Source organism: Scleropages formosus, chromosome 13 (genome assembly GCF_900964775.1).
Source record: "Scleropages formosus chromosome 13, fSclFor1.1, whole genome shotgun sequence".
Classification (NCBI taxonomy): domain Eukaryota; kingdom Metazoa; phylum Chordata; class Actinopteri; order Osteoglossiformes; family Osteoglossidae; genus Scleropages; species Scleropages formosus.
Window position 1 is genome coordinate 22,204,556 of NC_041818.1, and position 20,351 is coordinate 22,224,906.

The 20,351-nt window shown below is 46.4% G+C and overlaps 1 protein-coding gene across 1 annotated transcript; it reads left to right on the plus strand.

The window, feature by feature from the left end:
* The first annotated feature begins 11,339 nt into the window (after positions 1–11,339).
* Positions 11,340–18,392, plus strand: htr2cl1 (5-hydroxytryptamine (serotonin) receptor 2C, G protein-coupled-like 1). The gene is made up of 3 exons (XM_018733475.1): positions 11,340–11,854; positions 15,522–15,722; positions 17,306–18,392. Exons 1-3 carry the CDS (start codon positions 11,464–11,466, stop codon positions 18,202–18,204), a joined length of 1,491 nt encoding a protein of 496 aa, XP_018588991.1. The 5' UTR covers positions 11,340–11,463; the 3' UTR covers positions 18,205–18,392.
* The last annotated feature ends 1,959 nt before the right edge of the window (positions 18,393–20,351 follow it).

The window sequence follows — 20,351 nt, forward strand, 5'->3', positions numbered from 1 at the left end:
GTTTGCTTGAGCTTGTATAATCCGCTGACAGACACCAAATTTCATGTTTATTAACACGCTAAGCACCACAGCAACATTTACTGTTAAAAGCAGCACATTCAAATGTAGGAAGTGATGGCAAGCCCACATCCCTCAAGAGATCTGATGAGATCTTTAATTTGGCTGTGTTCAAACAAGCATGTCACCGAGGTGCTGAAAAAACACAGCTATTGCAGTACAAATACCCGTTTTGTTCAAAAACTCAGCAATTTGTCTGAAAATCAAGATGCATTCAAACCTTTGAAGGAAAACACCAATCCCCAATGGATTTAAATGATACGCAGGCTATACAAGATCTTCACTAACGTGCGTCTGGGCTTAACATCAGCTTCTTCACATGAATCGTAGAGTACCTGTTTGGAATGGGCCCAGACCAGGAGATAGAGGTGAAGTCATAGGACTTCACAGAACTTCACAGCCTGCCCTTCACAGAACCTGACATCCATCTCCTTGCGTAGCCGACAGTGGTGCCTTCAAATAGCAGGAAGTCCCATCATGATGAATAAAGCAAATAATCGTGTGAACTTCTACAGCTGGTGTAGAGTCAGGTTCATATACCACACTCGCTTTTTAATAAATGGAAGAATTATTAAACATCAGATATGAAATAACACTCGGCTTTTCACTCTGTGCCGCTCTAAGGAATAGTTATACATTGGAATGCATGGAATGTGTCCATGGCCCCCACTATTAAATAAGACTAATGAATGATTTCAGTGGATATTACTGTGCTGGGCTATTTGTGGTTATGGTCATTTGTCTTTATTTAAAGAGGTCTGGATGAGATGTGAAGCGGCCACCTGTTATATTCTCGCCTGCCCACACACACACACACACTCACGTACACACACACTCACGTACACACACACTCAGACTCAAAAGCAGATGGTACTGACAGTTAGTCTGCCGCAGGAAGTGATATCACAATATAACAGTCCCTGCAGCTACTTCTACCCTCTTCTGTCATAGGTAGAATGAACTTTCCAATAATATCACTTTGGTCAGAAACAATATCAACCATCAAGAGCCAGACTGATGCGGCAGAAAGATATGGAAAACATATCAGCCATGCCATTTTTTGGAGAGAAAAGGTGACAACATAGTAATTGCACTCCTTTTCCCTTTACTTATTAATATTCCAGAGTACCTCACCCTTATTTTGTTCAAGCATTTTTTCCTCTTCCTTTAGTTTTCTATCAATTTTGCATGGACATTATTTTGTTTGTCATGCAGATCTGAAAGTAATTTACTATATGCATTAAATGAAGGGTTATGATTTAAAAAAAAAAATCACAAAAACAAGAAAAATATGCAAGAATTATTGGTTTCTGTCAGAATGTTTCATGAATATGTACTTATTTTCAGAAATCCTAAAGGTCCAATGAGTACGTCATTGTTTGTGAATGTTTCTGTGAGTCATTGCGCAAAATATGAACGTGAAATGAAAAAATTCTTGTCGCATTCACGGAAGTGGTGCTGCCTGCATGGCAAGTTCTCATGTAATTCGTGTTATTCTATCTGAATTATTCAAATAACCGGAACCCCACACATATGATTCCCCTTCCATCTTCTACGGGCCTTGACAGACCTGAAGAGTTCCTCAGCAGGTTCCACGAATATAAATTCCATTTGAACCGATTGGATACCTCTTTTACATCCACATTTTCCCAATTCAAATGTCAGAAAGCGATGGAAATAGCCACATTGCCTAAAGGAACACCCCTAGTTGGATGGTTGGGGGTCTCCTCAGTATGACCTGGAACAGCAGGAGACCTGTAGTTGCCTTCGGTCTCCTCCCGTTGGTTGGGAGCGTGAAGACGGCCGCTTGCTGTTTCCATCAGGACTGTGCTGTCAGGCTTTGTTTCAGAGGAGCTCAGAAATAAATGTTCCCGGAGCCCCACATTCAGGCACGGGGTTTGCTTGCTGCTCATGGGTGAGGAAGATGCCAAGCAGTAATAATCAGTCTTTGATGATGGAGAACCTCCCGCCTCCACTGATTTTACTACCAGCCTTTTTATGATCCTATAAAACAATACCGTGGCAGGGCGTGGCCGGGGGGAGAAGAGGGTGAGGGACAAGGATGTCCTCCCGGCCCTTGTTCCGTAAAACCGCAAAGGAACCATCCGGGGATAATGCAGATTTTTTAAAGCTGCCTTGTTTTCGTTGCTGTAAGGATGCCCCACGTGCATCACAACTGGATGAAGAAGAGGCGAGTGGCACAGACGCACAGTTTTCCTGTGATTCTATTGGATTTGAGAGCCTTTGTTGCCTGGAAGCTGTTTATTTTCATCCCTCACCTGAAGATTATTAGGAACAGTGTAGCAATCCAATGAGAGGTTCTCCTCAGACTCACTGTGCCCTCCAGCCATGTTGGATATGTGAGCTAACTGTTTCCCACCTATGGATGATCCCCTGTTGCTAAAAAATCTCAGAGGAGTCAGTGAGGCAGAAGTTTAGGTTGGGGCCGCTGGTGGTTTCCATCACATCCTCAGATACCTTTTGCCAGTCTTCGTTGAACAGGAGCCAGTTGAAATGTGGGTCACAGACTCCCTCCTTCACAGAGATTTGCTCTGACAGGTGCCCTGAAATATTCAGAACATCCATGTTCCGGGCAGTAAAACTCCGCACCCTCTACGTCCACAGGTCTGTTGGAGTGCACTGGAAAAGAACAAATAGGCCAAACCACTGCATACCGCTTGTCTTCAGGCTGCGTGAGACTGACAGAATGTCGAACTAAGAGTGGCCCGTTTGGTTCTGAGCTCTAATGATTTGATCCTGTTTTTCTCAGTTACTCTGCAGATTAATAATATTGTATTTGAGATAGCGCTTGGAGGCGGTGGTCAAAGCCATGCAATCCTGGAGTAATGGGACAAGCTTGAGTGTAATTGACTTTTGGCACAGCGAGAATAGAGCCCTCTCAGGATGCATCAGTGTGATGTGACCCTTAGCTGATACTGCTCTGATTGAAGATTACGAGTGGAATTCCACTGAAGCCCTCGAGTATAGTAACAATGCATGACCCGTGATGTCCTTGCACCCCAAGCGCCCAACCTGTGGTGCCCTCTTAACTCTTAGTACTCATGTCTCTAGCTTTGAATACATCTCCTACACCCACCTGCCCCCTAGGTTCTATATGCCAGAGAATCCGTGGGGTCCTTCAAAGATGCACCTCAGAACTTGATACGATGGCGTCATACGTCGTGAACGGCCAAAAGAACATCAATGGTGATGACTCACAGGTTTCATCTGTACGCTAAATTCCCCCTCCCGCTTTTCAGTTTAAATGCACTGCTCATATTCCATAGGACTGGTGATATTAAAAGTTTGAGCTGGGTTAAAAAACAACTAAAGCCTCAGTTCCTGAACCCCCAGTAAGGTGGATTACAGGCCGTTCTTTCGGCGGGTCCACCAGATAGCACGGCAGCAGGCCAACAAAAGGATGTCACCCCTTCTGCACATGAACACATGGAGCTTATCACTCCGTTGCTGTTCGAGGTTTCGCCCACTGAACCGTGCTTTCCAGCTCAGGTGTGATGAACACTTGTGTGGGAGGCCAGCAGCACCTCCCTATCACCTCCCTCCACGGGCTGTAAATCTGACAGCACAGAGGATGATGTGTCCTGCTGAAAGTCGCCCAGAGTTTGCAATCAGGGACCCATCAGGGACTCTTGCCCTTCACGGTCTGTGGGACCCTCATCGAATTAACCCCATGGAATGAAAGGGCCTTCTGTTTAACCACTGCGCCAACTGCTATGCCACATAGACATGTGCTAAATTGTGGCTTAGTGGGACAATTTGACATCCACGGTTATTGGGGGCAGCAGATGGCAGAGCAGTTTTGGAATTGGAGTTGTGAGCGAAAGGTTGCGGGTTCAAGTACCAGTAGATGCACTGTTGTTACGTTCCTAAGGTCTTTAGCTTGGTTCCCTCTAGTAAATGTCCAGATACGCAGACATAAAACTGTAAGCTTGATGATTTAAGGTTTGGTGACATTGGACATTGTGACCTTCTCATGTACCCAGCAGCGGACAAGTCAGTATCTTTGGAATGACACAGGCAATGAGAGAGTTCCCAGATGATTTTATTTGGTTATTTTATTTAGTCAGTGTTTGGTGGGTCCTGCCCTCCAAAATCACAGAACAAGAGGATAGGTTTTGTCTCAGTTTTACATAACCAGCTTTTAACATCTAACTGCACTTATACCACCATGTGCCGAGCAGTCGGACTAATGCACTGAAAAAGGAGAGTGATTAATGAAAATACTGTTGTTGTTGCTCATGTACACTATCGATTGTGTTCAAAGTGCTGCAGTGAAGTATAATGGGAAAACATGCCAGCAAAGCAACAAAATGATATAAAGCGATCTAAAGAACACAGCACTTTTAATCTGCTGTCATATTCAACAAGCCTGAAAGTCCAGCTTGTGTTTTCTGGAAGATGTCTCTTCCTGGCCCAACACACTTAACGCACTCATCCAAGACATTTTCTTGTTAATCTCTCCTAGAAAAAACAGCAGCGTCCAAGAATTGCTGTTGTAATGTAAAAAAAAATCCTGCAATATCTTTTGCTGCTTGAAATATATAGGGATGCCCCTGTATTGTTATTGTAATCTTTCTTTCAGTCTTGTATATTAAATGCTCAATGGGGATTAATTTGTATTGCAGCCGTTTCTTGTGTTTTCTGCTGTTGGTACTGTGGTTGCCTTGAGCGTTTTCTTGGTGTGTTTTCTGTGATCCTTATATAAGAACCCTGGAAGTAAAATGAAAGTAAACATTAAAAAATGATCACTGGAAAAGTCTTCTTCCCCAAGATGCCAGTGATCCACAGTCCACCGTCTCTCCTTTCTTCAGACCTCAAAAGGCAGAAATAAGTGAAACATCTGAAATGAGCTCATGATATTTTAATCTCACGCTAAAGTGACCCTCACACTAAACTGGAAACTTTGAGGTAAACATGACTCAGCGACACTTTAGGAAGTTGAACCTTCTTTACACTGCAGGGCATGTCCAATAACTGCGATGTTCTACTGAGCTCAGTGCTCCGTATGCTTCCGTCACTGCTTTTCTGAGCGTGATCTTTGTCATGTAGGAGCCACCTATTGCTGAGTACCTTTATTTAAAAAGTGGTTGCGTAATCTCAGTCCTGGATTCAGGGTCCATGCTGCAATTTGAAATGAAATATACATCAGAGACTGGCTGAAGAAGTTAAGAATAGCTAGAAACAAGTCCTAAATGATTTAACTGTTTAGCTAGATATTGTTGCACTCTGTTGATATCTGTCCAGATAGGGCTGCGGTCAGATGTGTCCAGCTGAGAAAGAGTCAAACCTGTATGGTGTCCTTTGGGAGATTGGTGTCTCCAGGGTCTCCGTAAGTGGACAGCGTGTTGGCATGACCCCAGTCCGCCCTGGGACTCGGACACAGACAGGAACATGCCCTAGCAGCAGGGTATAAAAGACCTGGCACTTAAACCCTCCGTCGAAATGTCAGCTTGGGCTGGATGCCCACAGAGCACATCACACATCGCGGGGACGTGAACTCAGCAGTTCTCCTTCTGGACAGAGAGTCCAAGACTAGCGTCTTGTCCAAGGACCCGGCCAGTACCAGAGCTAACAAGGGCATCGTTCCCAGCTGTCGGGCCTCGCACATCCTACGGGAAAGACCGACATCTCATTAATTGAACTAATGTCATGTGAGACGACTCGATTCAGTTTCAGCCGTGACCGAAGACAGTGACTTTAATTGACTCGAAGATAATAATCCGGGAACAAGTCGGGCTATTAAGTGTACCGGCTGTAAGACTTTGTCAGCTTGTCAAAAGCAGACACTTTTAAATTTAATGCAAGATGTGCTGTTGATTTGTGTGCTTTTGCAGCCTTACCTGCCATATTCCTGTCTTACCTTATTGATGGCCCTTTTTTCAGCTCATTCACACCCTGGGGTAAATTACCACCTGCTTACTAGCAGGGTAAACTGTGTTTGCTCTGACCGTGGATGCCTTTCTTTGAGGCACGTCAAAGGTGTGCGCTATAATATTGGGGATTTCTGTCATCCTCATGTGAAAGTTTCCATATTAATCCAGTTATTGTCACCATGGGGCTCAAGATGGAGTTGTTGAGTTCAGCAGAAACTTGTAAAAACACAAGTCAAGCTGTCTCCACATTCCAGCTTTAGACCATGTTTAATGGGCTTTTCTCAGCAGACTTTGGATACAGTGAACCATGAGACCTTTCACTCTAATGCATGTAGTCATACTCATATATAAAGCATATAAAGAGACAGCCACATATAAATTATGCAAATATGCTATTATTTAACAATTTTAATTCATGAAAATGCCTGTGAAATATTTATAAAGGTTCTTATATTCTTCAAATACTTCCCATTTTTTAAAGTTACGAAAAGGTATTCATTAGTGTCACGCCCCCAGGATCGAGCCAAGCAACAATACCTGTGCCCACTCAGGAAGCCTGGGTATAAAAAGACTCCGCTCTTGCAATCGCCTCGTGCCCTTGCAGTCTCAGCGGTCTTGCACTTTGCGCCTTGCCTGTTTTCCTGTTCCTGACCTTTGCCTGTTCGTCCCGACCATGACTTGGATTACTTGGATTGTGACGTTCGCGCCCAGAAGACCTTCGCCTGTGCCCGACTCTGATTTCGCCTTGCCCCTAGAACCTGGTTACTTGAATAAAGTTCACCCGCACTTGGGTCCTCTGCTTACCTGTCTTCAGTGCTCGTCCCTGACAATTAGGTATAAAATGAATACCTTTCTCTTAAAGATATTTTCTCCTTTTTGTTATTTGTTAAATTTACTAAATGAAGTTTGTTTGGTGTCTGAATGCAGTGGGATGAATTTGGCAGTAGCCACAAGGCAGGAAAATACAAAGGATTCTGGACAGTTTGGGGCTTCAGTAAAACACTAACCCCAGTACTTTTTAGGAACTCATTTACATTGGTTCTCTTTGTTCCCTTTTCCCTTCATTGCTCCTTTCTCTGGGCCTTAGTGCTGGAGATCCAGTGATTGCTATACTGTGTCATCCAGTGCGGCCGCCAATTTCAGCGTTCCGTATAACAACAGAGAGCAGACAAGTAGCCAGTGATGTGTCCTGAGGTGCCACTAAACCGTCCTGGAGGATGTTCCAAGTACAGCTTGGCCACCTCCTCCCAGCAGGGAGGTTAAGCACAGGTGGGTTTGCAGTCAGGCGGAGACACGGGGGTCAGCGTCGGTCAGGGTCCGCCGGAGTGGCATGGCAGCTGTCTCCCAACAAGCCACAGTTACCTAATTCATGTAGTGGACAGCAAGCAGCTGGGGGTTTAACGCGCCGGGGTGCAGATCACCGGATTCCCAGCTGAAAGACAATAAATGCATGGTCATGATCCCCAGTTGAAGAGATTAACTCACGATGCAGCTGTGTCATGGCTAAGACAATAATTCTATAGACAGCTTTAGTAAAACACACAGGACCACTTAGCGAGATAAATGTCACATTACACTACTGATTTGCGTTCACAAAGAGATTTAAGAAGCTTTTCATTTCATTCTTTATGTCTCGATAGTCCGCTGATCTGATGCAAACAGAAAATTTCTGGTCAAGAGAAGTTCCCACAGTTTGGTAACTGATCCTCATCATCTAACCAGTGGGTGTTTTTTGGATGTCAAGGTGCCAGTGTGTCTGGAGTGCAGCTTTTTTTGCATCGACTAAAATAATCAATTGGGTGACCACATACCTTTATTATACCCTGTGTGTTGCCTTTTACTGTATATATTCGGCTTCATTTTGCATGAGATTCAGTTTTTTTCCCCAGAATGCTGCCTGGGCCTTGGCCCATACACTGTAATCAGAGTCTTATGTGAGAGAAGAGCTGCCAGGAGAACAGAACGCCAGATTGACTGCAACCTTTGGTGCTCCAGTTAATCACACATCTCCAGCCCTGTCTGGTTGGCATACGGTTCTCGGCAAAGCAGGCGTCGAACAAGGGATCTCACCACTATAGGCTAAAGCCTGACCAGTCAGCTACGGAGAGGCCTTGGTCGGCCAATCAGCTGCCAAACTGTGGTTGCATCAAACAATGAGTAGCAAAAATGATAATTAGGGTGAGGGTCCGGGTTCAAAAAGATCCTAATCTAAGATGATATTTTTTATCATCTGCTGAAAGTTTCAAAATTAGTTCTTCCTTATAAAATGGATAAGTTTTAAAGGGAGCGTGAGATCGGCCGCAGACTGGGAACAGCGGCAGCAGTAATGCAGTTGCTGTACCGGATTGTAATGGTGAAGGGGGAGCTGAGCCATAAGGCGAAGCTCTCCATTTACCGGTCGATCTACGTCCCTACCCTCACCTATGGTCATCAACTTTGGGTTATGACCGAAAGAACAAGATCGCGGATACAAGCAGCTGAAATGAGTTTTCTCCGTTAGGATTCACTCTCCGTGATTGGGTGAGGAGTTCGGCATCCGCGAGGAGCTCAAGGTAGAGCCACTACTTCTCCACATTGAGAGGAGCCAGTTGAGGTGGTTCAGGCATCTGATAAGGATGCCCCCTGGGCACCTCCCTTTGGAGTTATACCAGGCACGGCCAACTGGGACGAGGCCCCGAGGTCGGCCCAGGACCAGCAGGAGGGATTATATCTCACAGTTGGCCTGGGAGCGGCTGGGGATCCCCCAGGCTGAGCTGGAAGAAGTTGCGGGGGACAGGGGTGGCTGGGCCTCTCTGCTCTCCCTATTAGGACAAGCGGGAAAGAAAATGGATGGATGGATGGATGGATGGATAGATGGATGGATGGATGGATGGATACTTTCTTTTTATGATGTCTTCAGATGGCCTGGAGGCCTTAGGTGATCAGTTGATACTATAACAGCTTGAAAGGATTGGGAGAGAAATGTAAAGTCACCTGTTGCAGTGTTTTCCGTTTTCCTAGACAGCAACAGAACAATCCACTGCATCCCCTCTAGTTCGTATGAAGGCAACCAAACCTCATAGAAAGAGGAGCAGGCAGGACTGGCACACTGGGACGGTTCGAGTAGAGCTCCCGGGTTCACCTTCCTCCCGAGGACAGATGGGAAAAGGCCGTCCTCATATACAATTCATAGTGAATTGAGCTCGACCCGCTTCAGTTAGAGTGACAAAGCTTTCCGTCCTAATTGGGGAAGCGAATGTGAAAAGACTTTCCGGTTTGGCCTGGAATATTCTTCACTCCAAATGGGCTTCTGAAAAACTCTTTAAACTCCATCGGACTTTCCTGGATATACAAGTTTCTTTGAAAAATCTGTTTTTTCAAGGGAGTCTGCTGGAGGCTTTGATAGTTTGTGTGCCAATTAAACTCCAAGCCCGTAGTGGTTGGCGCAGGGAATGTGTCGCCCATCGGTTCACGTTTGTAGGCAGAGCTAATTGAACTCTGAAATGCAGATTTGCGGTTATTGATCAGAGGTTGTCAGCTCATCACCGATGTTAATAAGTGCGCAATTAGTCCCGAAACAGAATGGTGGTGTACTGCAGTGCTTCTCTGGGGACACGTAAAACAACCAGAATGAGTCATAAACCAACTAGACCCCCATCAGCTAATGTCATGTGTATATTGGTACATTACTGATGTGTTTTCACTTTTGATTCATTGAACCTTTGTGGAAGGATACGGTGCACCATACTGTGAGAGCACGTGGGCATCCTGGACAATACTTGCGTGGGAGGAACTGGACAGAAGAGCAAAAGCAAAGCGATCCACAAGTGTCCTACATCTCCAGCAACTGCTGCAAAAGAGCTGGGAAGACTTGTGGGCTCATTTCCTGATCAAATTTGTTCACCAAATATTTAACTGCTTCCACATTTGTGTCCAATACGGCCTCCTCTCATGCAGCGGACTGGTAAACCCCATCTCTGGCAAGCAACCGTTCCTTTGTCCAGTGTTTTGGAAGTCACGATGCCTCATGGGTCTTGCGGACATCCATACGAGGTTAGAGGTAGAAAGGCCTTGGGTGTTTTGGGCCTGAGGGGGCGTTTCCAAGACCTGTACAGTGATAAATACTTCACTTCCTTATTGACACATCAGCAGTGGAGCACCATGGTGGGCTCAGCACACAGTGGGATGGGCAATGCTCAACAAATGGGAGCATGACCCAGAGGCATCAAACTATACCTGCTGTTGTGCACACAGTTTTCTGTGTCTCTGTGGGACCTTCTCTCTAAAGCTGGACATTTAATAATAGAACAAATGGATGGACAAATCTGTCCATCACTTTTGGCTACTTCTACAGCCTCAGAGGGGGAAAAAGTCAACTGAGTGTGATCAAATCAAGTGGACTTTGTGTCCAAAGGCCTCTGATTTCATGGCTCGGAGATGAGATTGTATCGGAAGCCTGTCCAGCTTCATTGCTCACTCTCCATCACAAGTGAATCCTGATCCGATTATATCCGCCACAAACGTGCTCAGCACATACTGTATGACCCAGCAATAGGGATTCTCATGGGACTCAAACCCACAGTCCTGAACACAACCCCACCTCACCATGTGGCACAATCCATAACGTGTAGCAATCCTGGAGAGATCAATGGCCCAGAGCTGACTGTTATGTTCATGTTTTATTTAGTGGCTCAGTGGAGACACAACGCAGCCCCCGACATCCGTGGATGACCAGTCGCCTGAGTGGACGGAGCAGATTCCGCCCTTCAAAACTGCAATGCACCCTCAGTTGGAGAAGGGGATTGATCCTGCACCGCAGGATGGGAGGCTGATCACGTGACCACCTCCCCTCACCCCATCCCTACTGAAATGTAAGCAACCAATGACAAGAGAGGGCTTTTCAAAGCTCAGCGCACCCTTACATGGCAGATATGATCACCACTTAAATCTAAGGCTTTACGACTAAATTTTGAGCAGGAGTCTTTTCTATTCCTGGGAGGTCATGAAGTTACAGAAATATTTCACCCCAGCTGAGCAGCTTTCGACACCGCAAAGAAATAACCAGACTGACTATGATGAAAGGATATGTATTCTTTGAGGAGTTATTATGACCATTACTCTTTTCTGCATTTATGGCATTAAAGAATGCGTCTCCATTTATTTTCTGTATGCTCGCCAATTTCTGTATTTATAAATTCTAACCATTATTTTATCTTGCAGGCTTTGCTTATCGCTGCAGCAGTAATCAAAGAGCAAGGACATCTTTAATCCAGAAGACGGGGAAGGGAGAAATGATGGCGGACAATGGCGGCCCGCGACGCTCGTAGCTTTTCTTTCATGTCGGCCTCCGTGGGGAACATCTGAAATTGACAGCTATTGCAAGTTTGAGCGTGTCAACTGCCCGGTTATCTGTCCCCCTCCTCGTTCTTCAGCCGAGGTCCAATCTTTGGCTCCGAATGTGTTGCCGGGTGCCAGCTGGGCTCCCTGCTGCCCCCTGGTGGAGCTAGAAGCAATAACACCGGCGGATTCGCCAATGACGGGCCCCCCCCACAGAGCATTCTTAGGGGGCTTTGGCTCCACCACGGTCCCTGTGGAGGCTGCCCTGCTCCTAGGCTGGCCATCCTGGCCACTGAACGCCTCCATCAGCCTGAATCAGAGCCTCCTCCTGGGGGCAGACACGACCTCCAACTTCTCGGCGGCCCACGCAGCCGCCCCGAATATTGAGCAAGAAAAGAACTGGCCAGCATTACTGATCCTGGTCATCATTTTCCTCACGGTGGGTGGAAACATCCTGGTGATCTTGGCGGTGTCGCTAGAGAAGAGGCTGCAGAATGCAACCAACTTCTTCCTGCGCTCACTGGCTGTGGCAGACATGCTGGTGGGCATCCTGGTGATGCCCGTCTCCCTCATCAACATCCTGTATGGTGGGTACCACAGGCCCGCCACCCTGTCTCCTCCCTAACCTCCAGCTAAGCTCCGCGCACCCTGAAATTAAATCACTGCCCCTGGCTGAACGACAACTGGTTTGATGGTGCTTGTCATGTCACTACACACTTGTCTGGACAGCTGATACCGTAGTGGTTGGAGCTGCTGACCCAAGGGTCATCAGTTCAATTCCGACTTCCAGCTGTAGTACCCTTGAGCAAGGTACTTACCCTATAATTGCCCAGCTGTATAAATGGCTAAATAATTATACTAACAATGTAAGTTGCTTTGGAGAAAAGCATCAGCTAAATGGATAAATGTGAATGTCTGCTTATCTTCCACTGTGTTGTTTATTGACATGTTTTTACAAATGTGATTTTGCATGTCTCAGTAGGTAGGCTTTTTGCGGTTCCTGAATAATGTTCCTGGAAGACCTTCCAGCTGTGTCATTGTGAGGTCGAACGTGCCTCGACACGATTCCCTAATCTGTGCTGTTCATAACCTGTGTTGCTAAAGTTTATCACTTATCAAAAAAAAATGGCACCATTATATCTCGGTTATCATTATGATATGACCGTATTTTGTTTTGGGGATCGCTGGTAGTATAGTTTTTAACGCTGCTGCCTTTGGACCCAGAGATTGCAGGTTCAAATCCCATCTCTCGCTGTAGTACCCTTGGTCAAGGTACTTACCCTAAAATAACTCCAGTGAAAAACTACCCAGTTGTATAAATGGGTAAATAACTATAGGTACATTAACATTGGAAGTTGCTTTGGATAAAAGCATCAGCTAAATAAATAAATGTACTGCAAATGTTTAGATTTAAGAACAAGCCATAAGAGTCCTGTTGAGTCATCTCGCGTGACAAAGTTGCTTAGAATGCAGATGCATGACCCCCGGTTTCAATACTAGGGATCCGACAAACAGCAGAATTTTCCCTGGTGACCCGGGAATAAGCCTTATCTGCATCTTTCTCCGTGCCCAGTCTCAATAAGGGCAGCTTGCTGCTGGACTCAGTTCGACTGGAGTGATTTTACCACTTTCTCCCCACCCAAGAAACAAGTGTTTGTCCTCACCGTGGGCAGGTCCGCTTACAGGCGTGTTCACGAATATGGACTGTAGATTGTCAGTTAAAATCATTTTATAGGTTAAAACAAAGGAGGCACTGAAGGTAGTACTGTGGGTTTGGATATGGGTTCAAATCCAGCTCAGTTTGTGTGGAGTTTATGTGAGTTTCTTGCAGGTGCTCTGGTTTCCTCCCGCAGTCCAAAGACGTGTTTTATGTGAACTGGCAATTCTAAATTATTTGTGGTTATGTGTGCAGGGAGCATATTGGAACTGCTTTTGGATCAAAATGTTGCCAGTTTGAATCCCACCTACTCCTGTAGCATCCCTGAGCAAGGTACTTACCCTGAATTGCTCCAGCAAAAATTACCCAGTTATATAAATAGATACATCACCAGAATTGTAAGCTGTTTTGGAGAAAAGTGCGACCATATGGGTAATGTGCTAAATGTAAATGTGTGAGTGAAGGAGTGTGTCTGACTGCCCTGCAATAGGCTGGCATCCTGCACCCTATTTCACCTCCTGTCTTTCCAGCACTGGACAAGCAGTTAATGAAAATCTGGAGAAAAAAATGGGTAGAAAATTGTTACAATAATACAGATATAAAGAAAAATCCTGTCTCTCAATCTAAATATAGCGTAGCAGTTGTCTGAGCTGTGGGGCACAGCAGGTTCAGCCAGTGTGGCGAGTCTGGGGTTCGAGCCCTGCTTGGGGTGCCTTGTAACGGTCTGGCATCCCATCCAGAGTATATCCCCTTCCCCTCCAGCCTTGCTGCCTGTGTTTCCGGAATAGGCTCCGGCTCACCACGACCCAGCTGGGGACAAGCGGTTGTTGACATTGCTTGGTTGGTTAGTTGTCTGAGCTGTCAACACCTGCTGTGCTCTTATGCCCTCAGACTGTGTTTTGTAACACAGACCAGGTCAGTGGGCTCGATTTGTGTAATGGGCAGCTTGGACTCCTGAACGATTACCATGTGCTTTGTGCTGCCAACAGTTAAGATGAAATAATGAAAAAAAATGTTCAGTCGTAATGGGACGACGCACAGGTGGACGAAGACAAGCTGAAGGCGGGGAAGTCGTGAACACGTGTGAACTGGGGACCTATCCGTCCATATCATGCTTTTGTTGATCTATTGTACTCAGGCCTGATTTTCTGTATTTATGCGAGAAATGAGCGTATTGATTTCTTGACGATGTGGAACCGTTTTTATTGACCGCGCTGCTGCTGAATTGAACAGGCATTCTCCCAGGGTTCGATTAATGATCTACACACAAGAGGTCGGCGCAGGTGCAGCGGTGCATGGAGCGGAGGGGAGAAGCGCACGTGTCCTCAGGTTGGGTGGAACCCCATCGGCCTGAGATGCGCGTTAGCTCTACCGCCTTCCTTAGTCTTGTCACGTTCGGCAGGGTAAAGAGGGCAGCGCATCAGGCGAAACGGCAGCAGCTCCCAGAGAGCGCGCTCTTGATTGGACAGTGTGCGTGAACAGCCCCAGCGCCTCCATAAGAGCAGTACCCAGAGCTGATCTATGAAGACCTGGACTCCTCACCCCATCCATCATGAATCTCAGCCCCCCATTTGATCCCCCAGGCCCTGGCACTACCAAAAAAGTTTTTAACGTTAAGAACTATTAAATTTGTTTTATTGATCAGAATGAGTGTATGCCAGCTGAGTCTTCTGCGTGTACCGGCCCCGGAGGTCATGTAACACTACTGGCCAGGAGGTCAATACATCAGACAATAATCAATGCATTGCTTCGGTGGCTGGGGGCCTACAGGGTCAGTGTAGTCTCCAGAGGTGTCCTACAACCTGCTATGGGCCTTCCAGGTAGCAGGAACACAAGAAAGCCGCTCTCAAAGGATCAGCCAATGAAACGCGAACGCCTCACTCAGCTTTGCGTTAGAAAACACAAGACGTGGTAAACGACATGGGACGCTTATTCAGGTGCTTCTTAATAGGCTTTCATGAGTCAGTTTGCCCAACATTTCTAGCACTTTCCCTTCTCGGGTCAATCGATTGTCTTATTTCTCCACTTCCAACTGAAGCACCAACGGGTCATGAGCCCCAGTGACTTCCTGCCCTCCCTGAGTGGGTCAGGAGCACATCGCCCTCCCCAAAGCATAAGGTTAACTATTATGAGATAAATTCTGAGACTGATCCAGGGTCAGCGGCTAAGGGCATAAAATACCCCCTGAGCTTCGCGAAGACATGGACTAATTCGCACAGCAGGGATTACCTTCAGACAGAGGAGGGAATATAATCCTGCTCTAATCCAGTCACAGCCCTGTAAACCTGGCAGATTCTTTTGATTTAATTTGCAAGAGTCTAATAACCAAAATCTCCAGACACACTGCAGGGCAGCAAAACATGAATGGAAAATCCCTGTACTTCCAGTCTGTTCCTCCATTGAGCCAACAAGTCTTGAGCTCATTTTACTTGCCCTCAATTCTCTTGTTCCTAATCCTGTCAAAATGAGAGCGAGTGAGCTGCAGATACTTCATACTTCGTGTGCCGCTGAGCCATACTTTGGTGACGTTCTCTGCACCTTTTCTGTAACCGTCCTCTGATTTTTTTGCCATGTCTTTCCGGCAACTCTCTCCTCAGACTACGTGTGGCCCCTGCCAAGCGCTCTGTGCCCCATATGGATCTATCTGGACGTGCTCTTCTCCACGGCCTCCATCATGCACCTGTGTGCCATCTCGCTGGATCGCTACGTGGCCATCCGACACCCAATCCAACACAGTCGCTTCAATTCCCGCACCAAGGCCAAGCTGAAGATTGCTGCCGTCTGGACTATCTCCATAGGTGAGCATTCCCAAAGTGCCGTTACCACGGCCAACCGTCAGCATGCCCAGAAGCTTGTTTCCATGGCCAACCATGAATATACAGAGCCTCATTATCATACCCAGTGTTTTTTTTACCATGTTTAACCTTCCATTTCCCAGGAGGTCAAGACACAGAGTCTCACTACCTCAACCAATGACTGATGCACCCAGTGTGTCATTGCCATGGCCAGTTACTGATATACCCATGGTGTTATTGCTATCGTCAGTTATTGATGACATGTATTCATTAAGTTGACGCTTTTCTCCAAAGCAACTTACAATATTAAGGTCACAATTATTTACCCACCTATACAGCTGGGTAATGTTACTGGAGCAACTTAGGGTAAGTACCTTGTTCAAGGGTACTACAGCTAGAGGTGGGGATCAAACCTGCAACCTTTGGGTCCAAAGCATGCAGCCCTAACCACTACGCTACTAGGTGTCCACTGTCCAATTAAGAAACCCAATGTGTTGTTGCCATGGACAATTATTGACATACCCAATGTGTTGTTGCCATGGCCAACCATCAACACACCCAATGTGTCATGGCCATGGCAATGACACATTAGGTATGTTGATGGTTGGCCGTCAACATACTGAGTGTCAGTACCACACCCAACAGTCAACATGCTGAGTGTCTGTAACCTGACAGCTATCAGCATACCAAATATTATCACTACAGTCATAATCAATAATCGATCAGTAATCCAGCCAGGGTGTCAGTACCAGGGTGCTTTTAATGAACGTTTCACCGTTTTAGTGACAGTCTTCAGATACTGCAGCAGATGCAGTGTTCTACTTACAAATGCTCTCTACGTGAGGATCTTTGGTGAACGGCCCTCAGCAGGTGCATCTGATTACTGCAACACTAGAACTTTGGCGAAGCTCCCACCACTACCCTGCAGCAGCACCTCTACCCAGTCCTGTCCACCCACACGCTCCCACGCTCATCTGTTGTCCTCATCTGGCTGTAGACGAGGAAAGTGGCTTCCATGATGGCCCCAATGGTATCCGCCCCCAATCCGCACTCAGGTGGACGGGCCACGGTTAGACCACCTGGTGAAGGAGTTTGATGACGAGTGACAAAAGGGGCCCTTGTTATGTCACTGCTTCCCCTCTGGAGCTCACGGGCTCTCTGTGCTGAAGTGTCAGAGATCAGCTGGCTTCCGCTCCAGCGCACATACAGACACACGGAAACACACACACACGCTTGTGTTCTTCATTTCTAAAGCCCATGTAGAGCCTGTCTTCCCTTTTCTTTGATAAGAAACAGACGCATACCCTCAAAGTGGATTAATTCAGTACCACTAATGTGGGTTTATGTCAATCCGGCCCCAGCTCTTCACTCTATAAATGGCTGCGGTGTTATGAGTTTTCCTTTTCTCTTTTCTGCAGCTGCCAAGCGCGATTGACAGGCGGGAAGAGCCTGGAAGTTGTTAACTGAAGTAGGCCAACTGCAGGAGATTAGAAAATGAGCATGAGATCTGGGAAGACAAATGGAAATATGTACATATACTAGGGTAGATGTACTAATTCATGTGCTCTGGTGCCCCACCCCCACAGGGATCTCCATGCCCATCCCTGTGATTGGCCTCCACAACGAGGACCATGTGTTCGTGAACGGCAGCTGCGAGCTGAACGAGGAACGCTTCATGCTGGTCGGCTCCTTCGTGGCCTTCTTCATCCCGCTCGTCATCATGGTGGTCACCTACTGCCTGACCGTCACAGTCCTGCAGCGACAGGCATCGGTCTTCCTGCACGAAAGCAATACCCTTACTTCTCAAGCCACGCCCACCCAAGCCCCTCCCACCCGGCGCACTAGCCTCCTCTGTCTGAAAGGGGACCCCGCTCGTGGAACCACCCCTCCAGACAGTATCTCCATCTTGCCCAGCTCGGGGGCGGCTTCACAAATGAGCTCCCCGGCAGGGCGGGACTCCGGCTCTTTCGGGAGGAGGGGCATGATGCAGGCCATCAAGAACGAGAGGCGGGCCTCCAAGGTGCTGGGTGTGGTCTTCTTCCTCTTCTTGGTCATGTGGTGCCCGTTCTTCATCACCAACGTGATGTTTGTGCTGTGCCGTGAAACTTGCAACATCTCGCTCCTCACGGAGCTCCTCAAAGTCTTCGTCTGGGTGGGTTATATTTCCTCGGGGGTCAACCCCCTTGTCTACACCCTCTTCAACAAGACCTACCGCCGTGCATTCTCCAACTATATGCGCTGCCGCTATGGGGAAGCTGGGTTCAAGCCCCTCCCCGCCCACCTCCCTTGCTCATCCCAGGCACTGACACCTGCCCTGCTTTGCGGGAAGGGGGGTGTCGACCGCAACAGCAACTGCCGCAATGGGAACCCAGTGGGAACGGCAGGACTTGACCTTGCGGACGAGGCAGTGGAAATGCGGTCAGGGATTTTAAATCCATCCATAGACAGCTGCCACTCCCCCAAGGAACACACAAGCTGTGTTTGATTGGCCCGCCTTCACATCCGCTCCCCGCGATTGGCCAAGACAGAGTGGCCACGCCCACTGGCGTGTGTTTGGAACATGTGGGCAACAGCGAGAGGTGTCATGAGAATTTTCGTCTTTCTCCTGGGAGAATGAGGACACGTGTATATTTTCTCTCACACTTGCTCTCCAATGCTTCCTCAAAGAAGAGAGCCCAGAGTTTGAGCAGGAAAGAACAGATTTAATGGAAAATGGGAAGAAACTATTGTCAGTTGTGACAGTCCGTTTTTTCTGCGTATTTGTTTTTCAAAGCGTGTTTGTTTGTTTGTTATTTTTTAACGTGTCATGCATTAGCGACGCTGCGTTTAGCTGCGCAAAGCATGAGAAGTGAATTCCTTTGCTGTAACCGTAACGTGCTGCTGTAGGAATTATTGAAGGTTTCACAGCGTCCTCTTGTGGTGCGTAAGTAGAATCACATGTCTGCGTGTGACGAAAATGCTTTGACGTAACGAATGTCCTCGTGCCTGACGGTGAACAGTGTGCGCGCTGACTGAGGGGTAACTCACGGGTTGTCAGATGGTATGATGTCCATTAGGTCACGTCAAGCTGAACTGCTGGCATTGTGATCATATGATCAATGAGCATATTCAACTTGTCCAGACTTCAGAATTGTCACCCGCGCTTAACCTAAGCGGAGTCAGTCCTGATTGGTCAGATGCCTGGATTGACAGCATCTCTCCTCCAATCAGAACCGGTTGTTTAATAAGTCCTGTTGTCATTATCAGCCAGCAGCCGAAAGCGTGTAGTGTACAGTTATACCTTGAGCTGTACACCTGGCATGTACACAGTTAACAGAAGGTTACACTGAGTTGTCTACTTACAATCAAGTTGGGACCCGAAGTCTGTAACTCGATTTGTTCATAACTCAGAAATTGCTTTTTACCACGTTGCAACCAATAAAAGACCAGTAATACGTACGTCCGTCCAGCCCCCAGTAATAAGACACCACTATATGTCAGCCTAACACTTTTGTTATTTTGTATTAACTTTAAAGCCACATTGCAATTAAAAGTGCCCTAAAATTACGGAAAATTGAAAATACGTCATCTCCACACCACCCCATTCAATCAATGTTGTTGATCGATTCAATTCAGTACATAAACTTTTTTTAGCCTTTTTTTTAACTTTGTTGACAAAAACAAACCGTTTTAAAAGTTGGAATCAGGAGTAGAACAAGGTACCAGATCAAGTTTTTTTTTTTTTTTGGATTCATCACACAAACTTATCCAGTGTTTGTCAGACAATCTACACAATCAGTAGAGGCTTAAAAGAACAAATGTCCCTTGGTTTATTTACGGGTAAACTTCTGTAAATATTTTTTTTTTTTTTTTAACTGTGAGCTACATTTTTAAAAATTAATTTAAAAGTGACAATTTAAAAATAAACCTCCTCCACGAGCGCTGGTTCGATAAAGACTGATGACCGATTCGTCCTATAAACGTGGCCAATGTTCCTCAATTTGTCAGTGATCACCGTATTGAGGAACACCAGATAGGAGCTGTTAACACCACCAACTGTCCGAGAAGCACATGGACTGGCGCTGGTCCTGCGCTCTCGCTGCGCCTCTATTCTATCTGTGTGGATTTTGCTGACACCTAAAGGCGGCAAGTGGAAGCGCAGGTGATTTTTGTCCCTTGTAGACAATAGAGCAAATTTGATTTAAAATAAATTAACAAGTAAACAGAGATGTGTTTGTATTCCCAGAAATGTGTAACTCAGATGTTTGAAACACGAGGTACCAGTGTATTCCAATGCTTTTTGTGTTGTGTTTCCAGACATCAACTTGTGCTGCTGAAGCTTAGGTGCCACCAGTGTCAGGGTTTCAAAACACTTTCTTTTTTACAGTGTTAAAGTTAACAAACGAAGACTAAGTGATGTGAAATAGAAGGAAAAAAACAAAAACAAAAAAAGATACACCTTAGTACAGGCCACTGGGAGAGGTCAGACAGGCCATGAGTGGAGCATCAATCTGAGATTAGTTTATGACCAACAAGGAATGTCAGCAAGGTGAGGGCCACAATTGGCTTATTAGCTGTGATAGTTAGGCACATATTTTCCTGAATATCAGAAGTCCACTGAGCCTGTTACCTGTCACTCTAAATGTGCATCAA